This window comes from Chelonia mydas, chromosome 3 (genome assembly GCF_015237465.2).
Source record: "Chelonia mydas isolate rCheMyd1 chromosome 3, rCheMyd1.pri.v2, whole genome shotgun sequence".
Lineage (NCBI taxonomy): Eukaryota > Metazoa > Chordata > Testudines > Cheloniidae > Chelonia > Chelonia mydas.
Window position 1 is genome coordinate 156,935,477 of NC_057851.1, and position 15,126 is coordinate 156,950,602.

The window sequence follows — 15,126 nt, forward strand, 5'->3', positions numbered from 1 at the left end:
GTGACCACCCCCCACATGACCCCACCCCTAGCCTGGGACCCTCACACTCTCTCCATCCCATCCCTTCCCACTTTATCTGGGGAGGGCCGGGGAGGATGTCTCTGGCCTGGCCGGAGCTGCTGTGGTGGGCCAAACCAGGCAGTGCGACCACAGCATGTTCCAGCGGGCTGGGCGGCATGGCTGCAGCATGCTCCGGCAGGCCGGGTGGCACGGCCACAGCCGGCTCTGGGGGGTGGGGCCAAGCGGCACGGCTGCAGCGTGCCAGCCCCGGAGCTGCAGCTGTTTTGGAGGCTGGGGGGAGAGCAGCATGGCCAGAAGCGGGGAGACTCTGGCCCCGCCTCTTCCCTTCTGGCTCTGCTGGCTGTGCTGCTTCTGTTGGGGGGAAGGGATGTGTCCCACCTCTCCCTCTATACCCGTTCTTAAGCTGACCCCCATCTCTGGTGCTTCCCTTTTTTACTAAAAAAATTTGGCTTATGACCAAGTATATTCAGTACTTTGGAATCCTCTTCTGTGACCGTTGAATTTTTTTTTTTTTCTTCCACATAGGATAAAGTAGATGAAGCAGTGAAACTCCTCCTTTCTCTGAAAGCAGAGTATAAAGAAAAGACTGGGCAGGACTACAAGCCAGGACATCTGCCAGCAACTAAGATATCTGCTTCACCTCAAACAACAGGCACAGAAATCAGTGGCCCAGACACACCAGAAGCTAAAGCTCTGTTTAACAAGGTGGCCTGTCAAGGAGAAGAGGTCCGTAAACTAAAAGCAGGAAAAGCAGAAAAGGTAAACTTTTTAAAAACACAACTTAGTTAAAAATAATAACCTTAGAAGACATTTCAGTTGATGTTAGGGCAGGGCTAGTCATGTGTACGTGGGGAGATGTCAGTCACCGCCAGGGGCTAGCTGGGAGTGTGAGCAAATGAGACTCTGTCCCTCTTGCTTGCTATTAAGCACGCCTGGCGTGGAGGGGCAGGGCTTCGAGGTGTTTCTGAGGAGGTAGGTTTGTCCCCTAGGGCAGAGCAGAATGTAGTGGTCTGCCTGCTTAGTAGATGGTTCCCATTGTTCTTAGTGGATTTTCCCCCAAGAGTATAAAACAGGTGTAAAAGTTTTAGGGCTTATTTACATTGCCAGAGTGGTATAAAGGAGCCTTATTGTAAATGACAGTATGGCCTTACAAATATTTACGGTGCTTTAGTGATTAGAACTGGTCTAAATTTTGGACTGAAAAATTCTCCTATCAAAATGTGCTTCATGAACGGTTTAGTACTGACCTTTCTGGAGATGGTCAGTAGCCAAAAAAATTGAGTTTGATTCCCTAGCCCTCACTTGCTCTTCAGTTGCTTACGATGTAATACTGAGCATATGGATGCATATATTTGTTGACTAATAACTAGAAATAAAGGGTCAAACCTAGCTACATTACTATTAGACAAAGGAGGTTTGGAGATTTCTTCCAGTGCTCTCCACTCCCATTCTCCATCCATGGTATTGTAGTTTCAGTTATTTTGGTAATTTATTTAAACTGGTATGATTACGTTGCATTATTTTGACAAATAAAGTATGCAGAATTTTTAAAATACTGGGTGCGGAATTTAATTTTTTGGTGCAGAATTCCCCCAGGAGTAGAAGATGTAGCACGTATGTGTATATATAGAACATCTGTAGGTCCATTTACTCCTGTGATTCGTACTGATTTCTCTTTATTTGCTTGTTCTTCCATGGGAATCACTTCAAACCAAAGGATAAAATAGATACAGCAGTGCAGCAACTGCTTCAACTGAAGGCCCAGTACAAGTCTCTTGCAGGAGTAGACTATAAGCCTGTCTCTGCCATTGGTGTTGAGGATAAAGACAAGAAAAAAAAAGAGAAGGAGAACAAGACTGAAAAGCAGAATAAGCAACAGAAACAGAGTGATACTCAGAAGAAAGAATATCAGAAAGACCAAGATGGTAATGGCCTCTCCGCAGAAGGTTTAGGAGAAGGTCAGGGGCCTAAGAAACAGACCAGGTAAAGAAATTAGCAATCCAGCTACATGAAATCTAAATTGGGAGGGCTGAACAGAGCTAAATCTAGAGCAATATTTTTAAATTTTTAGTTTCAGTTGGTAGTGTGGGAATATACAAAAAAGAAATAATGCCATGTTCCATTAATAATTTTTTTTTATCATGTTCATTTCAAATTTATAGCTCATATAAGGAGGGAGTAAAATCCATGTACTGTAAATTACATGCTATAAAATAAGCATAATACATTTTTGTTTTCATTACAAATATTACATATTATTGACAGGGATGGTGGAGAATCAGAAAAACTATGCAAGAAAACTGGATTTTGCAGTCTTAAACCCTGATCTGAGCACCTAATACATGATCTATTGTCAATGACTTTGCTAGGAGTTGATGGAGCTCAGCTTCTTGCAAGCTCTTGCCATTATTGCTAGTATGGTTTATTTTGGTTGGTGGTGGTAGGATTAATCTTTCTTTTGAAATAAAACAAACTAATATTTTTTCTGAGGCAGAAAGCAAGCCAGTAAGCTACCTTAACAGCTTCACAAAACTCTCTAGCCAAACAATAGCATTAGTGGAGCTAAGAAACTTAGGGTTTAGAAAAAAAACAAACTTAGGTGAGCCTTATGCTCGAATCAGGCTTTTATTTGGAAGTTTTCGTTTCACAGCTTGATGCATCGAGGCATGTAACTGGTGCAGGAGGGATCTAAACAGGAAAAACTGAGATATTTGTATGAATGCTTCTCTTGAGTCCTGTTAGAGAGGGATCATCATGATCTGAAACAAGTTAAACTTCGGAGGGGCATGGTTTGGAGCGATAGGGTAAAAAGGTTGTTTGCAGATCACTGAAGTAAATATGCTTTAACATTTAACAAAAGATTTTTAATTACATTAAAAGGGACTTTTTCCCCCCAAAAAACATTCAAGCATGCAGCTTTAATGCTACCTTCACCACTTGGCAGTGACCTAACTATAGGGTTCTGTACTTTTCAAATTCCATAGGCTTGGTCTAGAAGCTAAAAAAGAAGAAAATCTTTCTGATTGGTTTTCTCAGGTAAGTGTGCATCACTTGAATTAAGGAGTTGTTTCACCTCACATTTCACAAAAATGATTTTTTGGCCACTCCTTTATTTTTTTTATTTTTTTTTTTTGTAATATAACTCTGTTCCTTAAATTGCTACCAGCATTTTTCTTTAATTTCTGGACATATGTTTCCAAGTGCTGTGTAAACTTGTGAAGCTAAATAAGTTAATAATGGCCACCTGCTTAAAAAAACAAGAACCCCCTTATTCATTAAATACATTCTGGCAGTGAAACACTAAGGATCTTGGTAAGTATTTGATGGATGTTAGTTAGCAGTCTTAGTTTAGCTCAGGATGGTTTGTAACCAAAAGTTACCACCATTTTTTATGGGTGGTCAGTGCGAAATGAGTTTTGACCTTAATACAGTGCCTCAGGTAGTCCGGGCAGGGCAGGGTTTGACACTGATAGGGCATGGAGGGAAGTTTACAGTACCGGATTTCTGCATGAATAGATTGTCTCCGCCACTATCAAACTGGCATGTTTCACCAACACGGACATTTGCCACGATTAATGCATAATGTGTTTGGTGACCTTTTGTAGTGAGTGAAGAACACTGGTAATTAAAATGGCCTATGCTTGTCTTTTCTTAGGGTGAGGGAGAGAGTGACCATTTGCTCTCCCTCTTTGAGATCTAAGGACCCCTTACATTTCCCACCTTATTACTCTCCTTCAAGGTCCTACATCCTCACTCTTTATCTTTTTGGATAAAGGAGCTGTAGCAAAATCCTTGCAGAACAATTCATTACCACTCCATAATTGGTCATAGAGGTGATCTGTAAGTGATACCAGAAAATATGCACTTTTTCCTGTAGTATCTGAGCCCCTCTATTTTGCACCAAACCCTCCATTTCTTGGGAGGAAATTGTTAAATATAATTATTAAATCTTTGCTTACAAACTCTCTTTGGCTTTTTTGGTTTTAAATTACAGCCATTTTAAACTGCTGATTGATCAACTTATTGTGAGCGGGGTGTCATTAGGCTTGAATTATTGTAGTGCTTTTTTGTGCATGCAAATAGAACCTTAATATCTTAAAAATATCTTCTTGATAGGTGATCACAAAATCGGAGATGATTGAATACTATGATGTGAGTGGCTGCTACATTCTTCGTCCATGGACTTTTTTCATTTGGGAAACCATCAAGGATTTTTTCGATGGTGAGATCAAGAAACTTGGTGTAGAAAACTGCTACTTTCCCATGTTTGTGTCCCAGGCTGCTCTGGAGAAAGAGAAAACTCATATTGCTGACTTTGCTCCTGAGGTACACATCAGAATTCTGTTTTCTGCACTCATGTACTACATTTAACTTTAGCTAAACTGTGTCTTTTTAAAAACTAAGGATAGTGCTCAGATAAATGATGTAGGCAGATATTTTTGTATTCTTACAACCAGAAGCTGTGCAAACAACTTCTGCTGCTTCTGCTGCTCCTAGTCCGGTAGGCAATGATGTCAAATATAAAACAGTTAAAAGTTTGTAAACCCTTCTTTGATAGTGTTTGTGGAGGTCTGCTTTCCATTATGAAGAAGGGGTGGAAAGGAATTTATGTAGGTGTCTGTCCGTCCTTGTTGAACGATTATTTCAGTAGTGCTTAAATATCATTATATTGTGTAATTAATGAAGGTGAAAGGGAACCTAGAACTTTAAGATCTTTTTTTTTATTTTAAATCAAGTTGGAGGAAACTTAATATTTTAAATGTTTAGGTGGCTTGGGTTACGAGATCTGGTAAAACAGAGCTGGCTGAACCAATTGCTGTACGTCCTACAAGTGAAACAGGTAAGAAACTAACTTGCAAGTAATCAACAGTTTCGGAATGAGTAACTGATACAGCAGAATCCTGTTGTGGTTTTGAGACCAGTTGGTGGTCTACTAGGTAGGACACTATGATTGAACACTGGAAAAATCTTACAGGAAAATTATTTTCCTGTTTCATCACAACTTGAAACATTTCTAAATTTTTCCCAATAAACTAGCTAAAGAAGTTTTATTTACACACACATTGCAAATTACTTAGTTTTCTTATTTAATACTTTAGAAAGCTCTTTGACTGGAATTTTCTTTAATATTTTGAAGTTTTGGGGATGAAAGGTTTTTATTCAATTTTGCTTTTACGAAAAGTCATTTTCATTGTTCATGTTGTATTTTACCTTATGCATTTTTTTCATTAATATTCAGATTTTAAAGTCATTAAATATAACTAAGATACAAAAGTGGAGCAACTCCTAGTTAAATCAGATACAATATACTAAATTGTAATATGATCGTGTGCTATCATGAAAATTTCTTAATTAGCTGATTGTGTATGTATGAATCTAGATGCATCTAAATGTTCTAGTCTTAATGAAAGATAGTGATTTAATAATATGAAAACTAACTGCATGTGTAAAGTAGCTAGGTTTCCCCTTCACTTTCATAAAGAGTCACTAAAGTAGATGTGTTTTGAGTTCTGAGGTGTGTGTGAAACCACTTCGCTTCAGACCAGCAGCAAGCCACGTCTTACCTGAGGAGTTGGAGCAAGGCAAAAATATTTCTTTCATCAAAGTCCTGTGTCCACTGCAGAATTTCACTTGAGTGGGACAGAAGATATGAAAAGTGAAATCCTCACAATGAAGCACAGGGTCTCTTATGCTTATGATGTTTAACAAATTATGTATATTATGGTTGAGACATGTTCGACATGTTTCTCAGATTATAAAAATATTGTTGGTTTTTCTTTTATAGTAATGTATCCTGCCTTTGCAAAGTGGGTGCAGTCACATAGAGATCTTCCTATCAAGCTTAATCAGTGGTGCAACGTAGTGGTAGGTGCATTTAGTCAACCATTTTTTAAAGTGAAGCACGTGGCAAGGAATTTGGTATGCTTAAAAATTGTTCTAAATTTATTAGGACAATCGTTCCATAAGAGATGGCATCATACCAATATTAATTAAAATATAAACAATTAATAGTTTCATTATGTAATGTGTTTTGGCATGTGGGCATAGGTATATGATTTAATAATAATTAAATAAAATATTAGTTTAAAAGGACCACATTGTGAAAGTATGTTCAACTCCTTTACTTAAAAAAAATTCAAACTTCTTTTTTAATCCCAAAATTTGGGATTTGCAGAGTAGTATAAAATGCCAAAGAAATAGCTTTTTAAAAAACTTAATCTAAGTAAAAAGAAAAGGAGTACTTGTGGCACCTTAGAGACTAATAAATTTATTTGAGCATAAGCTTTCGTGAGCGACAGCCCACTTCGTCAGATGCAGTCAGTGGAATCTAAGTAGTTCACAGTCATGCTACCGAATTTGAATGTTTTTAAAAAAAAAAAAATCCTTTTCTTGGCAGCGTTGGGAGTTCAAACATCCTCAGCCTTTCCTGCGCACTCGTGAGTTCCTTTGGCAGGAAGGACACACAGCATTTGCTACTTATGAAGAAGCAGCAGAGGAGGTACAAAGCACTGAATGTTTTTAACTATTACTGATCTTTGCCACCCATTTTTGCGCGTACGTGCGCGCCACCAGCTTTTTTTTTTTTTTTGGTTTTGAGTATTGGCAGCGTCAATGTGATGTGAACATTGACTCTCTTAAGGCCTTAAGTGTAACATCAAATTTAAATCTTTTATCTTAATTTCTTTAGGGCCAGATTTGTCCTGCTCTCTGGCTGTTTTGAGATGCTCTTGAGCAGTGCAAAGCAGGTAGGATTGGGTGGCCAGTTAAGTTGGTTTACAGCTGCTTTGCATAGCCTAAATGATGCAAAGGGGGTCAGGCAAAGTGAATGTGTGATTGATTGAGTGAGGGAGGAGAGCATAGAGAATCAATAAATGTGTTTGGAGAAGGTAGACTGGCGCTACATGAAAGGGGATCTTGAGGAGGGGGGCAGTCCCTGAACTGTAGCATCTTTTGTGCTTGTCTCAGCACCCCTGGTAGTGCTACCGCAGTGAACAGTGGCACCAATGCAGCACTGCCATAAGGAACCTTTCAAACAATGATGCCCAAGCTAGCATGCAGCCACAAAATCTTTAAAGCATGATGACAGCTAGGCCAACAAAGTGACCAATGAGCACTTTTGGCACATTTGTCCACACCTTGACTCATTTCAGTTACAGCTAGTAGAATTATAGCATGCAATTTCTCTGTAGAGGAAGAGTGATAATTTGAGTAGATACAATTGTTAACAACTTAGCCTTATTTCAAGGTGGGTAAAAATCTGGTTTTTTGTGTTTTGGTTTTGTTTTAATAAAATTTAAAAATTGGACTTTTTAATTCGGATTTTTTTATTTAAATTAAATAATTTTATTAAATTTGAAAATGACAACCTATGTTAAAGCCTAAACTCTGAGTAGAACCTTGGTGTTACGAACACCAGAGTTATAACCTGACCAGTCAACCAGACACCTCATTTGGAACCGGATGTACATAATCAGGCAACAGCAGCGACCAAAAAAAAAGCAAATATAGTACAATATTTATTATATTTAAATTATTTTTTAGTAGTTTACATTTTTCTTCTGCGTAGTAAAGTTTCAAAGCTATATTAAGTCAATGTTCAGTTGTAAACTTTTGAAAGAACAACCATAACGTTTTGTTCAGAGTTATGAACAACCTCTATTCCCCAGGTGTTCGTAACTCTGAGGTTCTACTTTATCTATTTGAAATAATTTATACTCAATACAAAACATGATATTAAGCTAGTAAAAATTTGCTGGCTAATCACCTACAACCAGTTTGTTGAAGCGCTAACCCAGCTTTTGACTGCAATAGCCGCCTCTTCAACTGTTCAGTTCAATGACTTGTTCATTCAAAGTTAAGAAATTGATTGGGAGTTGAAAAAGCAGAAAAGCTTGTTTTCCTCTTCCATTCTATGCATGAAAACTAGGTGTAGGAGGCTTAGATCTACTAGTTTATCGAATCTTGAAGGACTGGGTGACAAGCAATGTTCCCTCTAATTTTTGACAGGCTGTGTGTGCAAAAAATTTCTTCTGTGCAAATTTTTGGGCACGCGGGGTTTAGGATCTGTGTGTGCACGCATACAGCTTAGAGGGAACAGTGGTGATGAGATATAATAAGTTCAGATCACGAGCTACAGATAATGTATCTTCCTTTGTTTTAATAAATCAGTTATCCGTTAATAAACTTTTTTCTGATGCATTCAGCATATTTAAGGTAGTTTTATTTACTTTAAAAAAAACTTAAAATGCTGGTTTAATACATTTTAATTGAATTTGAATTTCTAGTCAAATTGGTCTTGACACAAATGACAATGAAATTTTAATCTAGTAAAAAGTTAGGCTATATAATTTCTTAAATATTATTGATATGGTGTATACTCCTGGTTAGCAAAAAGTAGTACTAAATTTAGTGTAAAGGCTATGTGTAGCTGCAAATCAACATGTTTTAATGGTTATCAATCTTCCTTTAGAAAAATAATTAAAAAGTACAAATCCAAAATAATTAAAATTGATGATTTTAATCAAGATTTCCTGCTTGCCGATTTAAGTAATTATTAAAATTGTTGATTTTTAAATCAATCCTTCCTGGCCTACACAACTTTATTTGTTCAAGTATATCATGTGCATGACATCTCAGTGAGGTTTAACTACCTGGAAATGTTCACATCACATCTTTTATCTTAATCTCTTTAGGGCCAGATTTGTCCTGCTCTCTGGCTGTTTTGAGATGCTCTTGAGCAGTGCAAAGCAGCTAGGATTGGGTGGCCAGTTAAGTTGGTTTACAGCTGCTTTGCATAGCCTAAATGATGCAAAAGGGGTCAGGCAAAGTGAATGTGTGACTGATTGAGTGAGGGAGGAGAGCATAGAGAATCATGGATATGAATAGGCTTGGAGTGGAATAAATGTGAAGTTAGTATATAAAGAAGAGTGACACAGGATTCTCAGTTTCTTAAAGGATCAACTTATAATTAATTATAACTCTCAAGCAAGTTAATATATTCAGTTTTCAATATACATTGCGTGCACAAACTGTAAGTGCTGCAGTTTTAGGGATGATATGCCATATCTTCAAATATAATAAGGTTTGAATCCCTGTTTTGACTTCTGTTTTGCACTTAATCACATATGGAGTCTGACACCTCTGTAATAATGACCCTTTTTGTTTAATGGTTTCTAGGCTTAAATATTTTGTTTTACAGAAAACATCTGCAAAACCTCGAAATGAGTAAAAAATAAAATTGATCTTTAGTTTTATTTGAAGAGAAGAGACAAGTAGGATGTTCAGGTTTTTATGCAGTTGTAGGCCAGTCACGCCATTCAGTAATATTTTGGATTTAGAAAATGTTTGAAGAGTAACTCCAAATCACTGAAGTAACTTAAAGGTTTTAATCACAGGTATTGCAGATTCTTGATCTGTATGCTCGGGTGTATGAAGAACTCCTGGCAATACCTATTGTGAAAGGAAGAAAGACTGAAAAAGAGAAGTTTGCAGGTGGAGACTATACAACCACTGTGGAAGCGTATGTATCTGCCAGTGGAAGAGCTATCCAGGTATATATTAATGCATACATTTTTTTCAGTATTTTTGAAAGAAAGGACAGCAAAAAGGAATGTTGCTGACCTTATACTTAGCAGTCATTGTAAATTTCTATTGAGCAGAGACTTCTATATGTGTCGGTTTCAGGGAGCAACATCGCACCATCTGGGGCAGAATTTTTCAAAGATGTTTGAGATTGTGTTTGAAGATCCCAAGATACCAGGAGAAAAACAGTTCGCCTATCAAAACTCCTGGGGAATTTCGACTCGGACCATTGGCGTGATGACATTGATCCATGGGGATAATATGGGCTTGGTGCTACCACCTCGGGTAGCTTGTGTTCAGGTGTGTAAAAATGACTTGTCTAATTGGTTCATATGGCAGAACTTTACTTCAAAGTACCTCACCTTTTTCCTTTCCTGTCTTGCAATGGGATTAATCAATATTTCCTATTGGGTGCCTGACGAAAAGAACTCTTTTTAATGTAGGGGTACTGAAAATAATACTTGTAGAGCATTCTGTATGCAGTCAGTAAGAGTTTATCAGGTTGGTTCTCAAGTTATATTCCTTGTGACAGACAAGCTATATCTTCTAAATTTTCTATCTACCCAAAATTAGATTATTTGTAATACTTGGCAAAAAAGTTTCTTAGATAGGGGGTTTCGAAAGATGTTAACCAGATTTAGCACCACAACACTGTCTCCTTAAACCTTCCACATCCTTAAACTCAACACTTTAAGGTTGATTGTCTTTTGGTATTTTTGGTATGGTACATTACAATAATTGGGAACAACTTTTTCCATTACTGTATGTATCTTTTTCTTTTAACTTGCATCATGTCACAGGTTGTAATTATTCCTTGTGGCATCACAAATACACTTTCCGAAGAGGACAAAGAGGCACTGATGAAGAAATGTAATGAATATCTTAAAAGGCTGCTCAGTGTCAATGTCCGCGTACGTGCTGACTTAAGAGACAACTATTCACCTGGTTGGAAGTTCAATCACTGGGAGCTTAAGGTAAATTTCTTTTCAGTAGATCTTAATGTATGTTCACGTGGACTTTTTTGTATTCTCTGCAGGCAAATATTTTCTGTCTAAAGTCGATTGAAAAATGGTTAATTTTTGATACAGCATGAATTGCTGCAATTATTGGTGACTTGTGTTTCTTGAAATTTCATAAAAGCTAATTGAAGAAAAAAGGCAGTTTCTGAGATGACAGATTCTCACCCAGAAAAAATAATTAACTTGGACAAGAGATGTCTTGAACTTGTGAATTTTGACTCTATGTGCAAACACAGAATGATCTATAAGCAATGTTAAGGAAGAGAGGTACATACCTAAATCAATTAAAAGGAAAAAAAAAGCTCATGCCAAACACATGTGTGATGAGTGAGAGCACACTATACTCCTGGGGGAATTCTGTGCCAAAAAACAAATTCTGCACAAATATTTTAAAATCTGCAGATTGTATTATCAAAATAACACCACAAAATCATGCCAGTTTCAATTATTTTGATCATTTATTTCAAAATACCTGTCAGGAAATGACACACAAATTCCCCCAGAAGTAGAGATCTAAAGAAACCCCTTCGACAACCTAGTTCCTGCTTCTCTGCCCCCTTCCCTCAAGAGCCCAGCTGGGGAGCCAGACACTCACACCCCCACCCTGCCCAGAGCCCAGCTGTGGGGGGCCCCCAGCCTATCCACCCAAACATTCCCCCCCCCCCCCAGCCAATACAGCCAAACATCCCTCTGCACCCACCCCCCCCGCTACAGGGCCACCCCTAGCCGAGACACCCAAATGTCCCCCCCACCACCACCCCAGGGCCTCCCCTAGCCCAGACATCTATCCCTTCCCAGAGCCCATCCATGGCCCCCACCAGCCCAGACACCTGCTCCCCTGCCCCTCAGAGCCCCGGGATCCAGAGGGAGAAACAGCCTGATGCTGGGTCCCAGGCTTGCACGGAGTTCCTTGTGCACTGCCGCCTCCGCCCTTAAGGGCGTGAGGGGGAGTGCAGCTGTCGAACCTCTAGCTCTCTCCTCCCTCTGGCAGTCTCTTCTGTGTGTGAGCTGGGCTCTGCTGCATTTGGCGGCCCCTAGTGGCGGCCAGCAGCACTGCAGCCCATTTCTGTGGGGGAACAGAAATGCTGTGCAAAAAACATTAATTTCTGTAAAATTCTGCATTGCACAGTTATGCAAAATTCCGCCAGGAGTAACACTAGCTTCTGATATCCTAGTTGAGCAGAATGGAAAATACAAGATGGTCTTGGATGGTATCACTAAATAAAGAATCCTTTTTATTTATCAGAAAAGCAACTACTTCATCACTCAAATACTATGGTTAAAAGTAGCTTCAGTCCTCCTTGTACAGGAAAACAGAGTAACTGCATATAAAACAAGATATCTGTAAAGTGAAGAGAATAAAGGAGACCAAGTTTCAAAACTGGGTTTAAATATAATGTATATTACAACATAACGAAAGGGATGAGAAATTAAAATAAGACAGAATGGGGCTCTGTGGCATCAGAGTTGGAAGTTTGTGTAAATGTTCAAATGCCAAACTTCAGTATAAGATGATGTAGAAGCCTCCTGTGCAATCCAATGGGCCTTGAAAAAAATCTCCCATTGCACCTAAAGAGTGAAAATGTCACACTTTATCCTAAAGCTCCATTTCTGAGTAGTGTGTTAAAGGTTAATAAGTTAAGGTTGTAATAAACAGTTAATTGTTACAGAGAGTCCAACAGAAGCAATAGGTTGATTATTACCTTGGCGTACAACCACCTTTTATAATACCTTCTGATATGCTTAAAAATCCATTTATAAAGGATTTATAAACAATTTATAAGTGCAACCAAAAATGTCATGAAAAATGTCAGTCTAAAATCCGACTCCAGAGCCATTTTGAGAAGTAAGAGACTTAACATTTGAGTGTTTGTGCTCCCAGTATGGAATCCATTTTCCCCTCCTCTTACAGTTGCAGTAATGGAACAAGACTCATAAATACTTCTACTTTAAAGTGTTTTAATTTTTTAAAATTAAAATTGACGGGAATTTGTGCTGACTTGAGCCTGGTGTGGTATGGGCAGGCACTGTGTGAGTTTTCACAAACAACTTTGTTCATAGACCTCCTTTGATGTCTGCAAAACTCATGCCATTCCAGTCTGACACCTCTTAAACAGATCTCTGCTACTTCTTCTACCAAATAGTTTGGTGATAGCCTCTCTTGCTTTTCCTTTGCAAAGTATGGTAGAATTTCAACCTGAGTATCCAGAGAAGACAGCCCAGTGCATTAGCTTGCTATTCTAGAGAACTTTTCTTTGTCAGAATATATTAGAATATGAAAATGGTATAATGTTAAGGCTGTGATTTACAGGAAAACAGCACTTATTTTGCTGAGCTCCACTAAGTTCACAAAGTAAGAAGTGCTTTTCACCATGAACAAACCAGGAAGGAAGTGTGTGTGTGTGTGTGTGTGTGTTTTTGGGGGCGGAGGGACAGGGTTATATCTAGTCTTAAATTCCAAGTGAGACTTCTGAGGTTCTGGAGGAAGCCAACCTGCTGACTTAATACTGTATAATTACACAGTGTCCAGAGGTGCTAAGTGTCTTTGCTGCTCTGTTGCCCTGCACACCATATAGACATTGGGAGAGAGAGTTCCTGCCTTAAAGACCTTACAGTCTAAAAAGTTTTTTGACAATAGCTGTGTGTGACTCCCGCAAAGAGACTTGAGTCTTTGCGAAGGTCGCAAGTAGCTTCTAAGGTGGCTTCTTCAATCGCTTTACAGTGTCCACTTGCTGAGCACTGCACTTCTGCATGTGACCACTTCCATGCCTCTTACTAATGAGGTGCATCAGCCTTAAGTCAGATCTACACTACAAATTTACATCAGCGCATCAGGTGAAGATGCTCTAAGCCAAAAGGAGAGAGCTCTCCCTTCAGCTTAATAACTCCACCTCTGTAAGAGGAAGTGGCTGTGTCGTTGGGAGAAGCTCTCCCACCAACATAGTGCTGTCCACATGCAGGTTTAATTTCGGTCTAATTACGTCACTCAAGAGTGTGGATTTTTCACACGCCTGAGAAACGTAGGTATATGGAAGTATGTATGTAGTGTAGACCAGGCCTGAGAACAAAGAGATGGAGATACTGGGTATTCTCCCAGAATCCCAAATGGCATTTTGTAAATGAAAAAACACTATTATTGTTACAAGTTTATTTGATGCCAGGTGCTGATAGGATTTCGGTACCTTTACATCTGGCTTGGAATAGAAGTAAACATTTCACTCTTAAAAATAGGTCACCCATCAGTATCAAACTACTAGCCCTAAGGCGTGAAACCTAGTCTGTAGATCAAATGCCAAGATCATCTAGAGTCTGCAGTGAGTGGAAGCCTGGACAAAGGTGTCTTACAAAATGTTTTAAAATGGTCAGGATCTAGACTCTCTTTGGCATTTCGCCTACTGATTGGATTTCCACGGGGAACAAGAAACTGAACAGCCTCTCCTAAATGAAAGGATATGTACAGCACGTTCCTGCAATAAAATATTGCTTTAGACTCCTAATTCCAGCAGTTACCAGTACACCCGTAAAAACTCACAAATGAGAACAAACAGTTGGGGGTCTGCCTGTGTGTATGAGAAGTCACGGGCCCTTTGTCATAAGGTTTAAGAAGCAAGGAAAATGTTACATAATGCAATTAACTTCTCTTAGGCCTTCAAGTATTCTACCAACATCAATATTAACATTTAGTGGAGCTGTTTTCAAGAACCTTTTAAAAAACCGTTTGTGGTAATACAGTTTGAACATGCTGTGCCAGGCCAAAATTATAATAAATCATTTATTGAAGAGTTATATTAGGTATAAATTAGTAAAGCTATATTCAATTGTAATTTTAACAGTCCTCTGTAATTAGGTCAATTGTGTTCTAGTTGTGTTAGAATAGTGTCTAAAACATGTTTTAAAACTGTCTAAATGTGGCTGATATACCAGTGTACATAACAAACACGTAAATCAACAACCACCTGAAAAAATAATCATTAGGTGCAGCACACTGGTAAGGAGTGTTGCATGTGAAAGAGGAACTTGGATAAACAAGTATATACAAAGTTCTTTTCCAGATTCTCTTTCCCACCACCATCACTCGTCACCCAGTCTGGGCACGGGTATGCAAAGGTTTTTCTAATCCTTTTCTTTCAGTTTCTTTTATCCTCAGGGAGGTCAAACTTCCAGCAATTGAAAACAAAGTGGTGATTACACTGCATTATTGATTGTGACAACATTGTTTGTCTGAACACAATAAAATTTTGTTTGCTGTGGGAGAATCTATATTTCTTTCAGAAAGGAAAAGGCCTAACACCTGTGCTAGTTAAGTAAACAGCCACATCCACAAAAATTATTCCCTCTTGACTGGCTGCTGAAAGTATAAATCTAAATAGATCGTTTTGGGAGGGATATTGTATTTATTTTAGCATACTGAAAGGCATTTTGTTTTTACTTTTTGTTTCAAGAAAGGACACTTAATTTGACGCTTTATTATACTACACTGTACGATACTTCAATTTGCTATAAC

General features: G+C 38.5%; 1 protein-coding gene across 9 annotated transcripts in view; it reads left to right on the plus strand.

Annotated features, from left to right (window-relative positions):
- Positions 1 to 15,126, plus strand: part of EPRS1 (glutamyl-prolyl-tRNA synthetase 1) — a 61,069-nt gene that overhangs the window by 38,380 nt on the left and 7,563 nt on the right. For all 9 annotated transcript variants that reach the window (XM_007064743.4, XM_043543631.1, XM_043543634.1 and 6 more), the window contains 10 exons: positions 547 to 780; positions 1,739 to 2,004; positions 3,006 to 3,057; positions 4,138 to 4,347; positions 4,789 to 4,861; positions 5,807 to 5,886; positions 6,419 to 6,520; positions 9,417 to 9,572; positions 9,706 to 9,903; positions 10,404 to 10,577. In XM_007064743.4, coding sequence (XP_007064805.2) covers positions 547 to 780; positions 1,739 to 2,004; positions 3,006 to 3,057; positions 4,138 to 4,347; positions 4,789 to 4,861; positions 5,807 to 5,886; positions 6,419 to 6,520; positions 9,417 to 9,572; positions 9,706 to 9,903; positions 10,404 to 10,577 — 1,545 coding nt within the window. The remainder of the gene's footprint in view (positions 1 to 546; positions 781 to 1,738; positions 2,005 to 3,005; positions 3,058 to 4,137; positions 4,348 to 4,788; positions 4,862 to 5,806; positions 5,887 to 6,418; positions 6,521 to 9,416; positions 9,573 to 9,705; positions 9,904 to 10,403; positions 10,578 to 15,126) is intronic.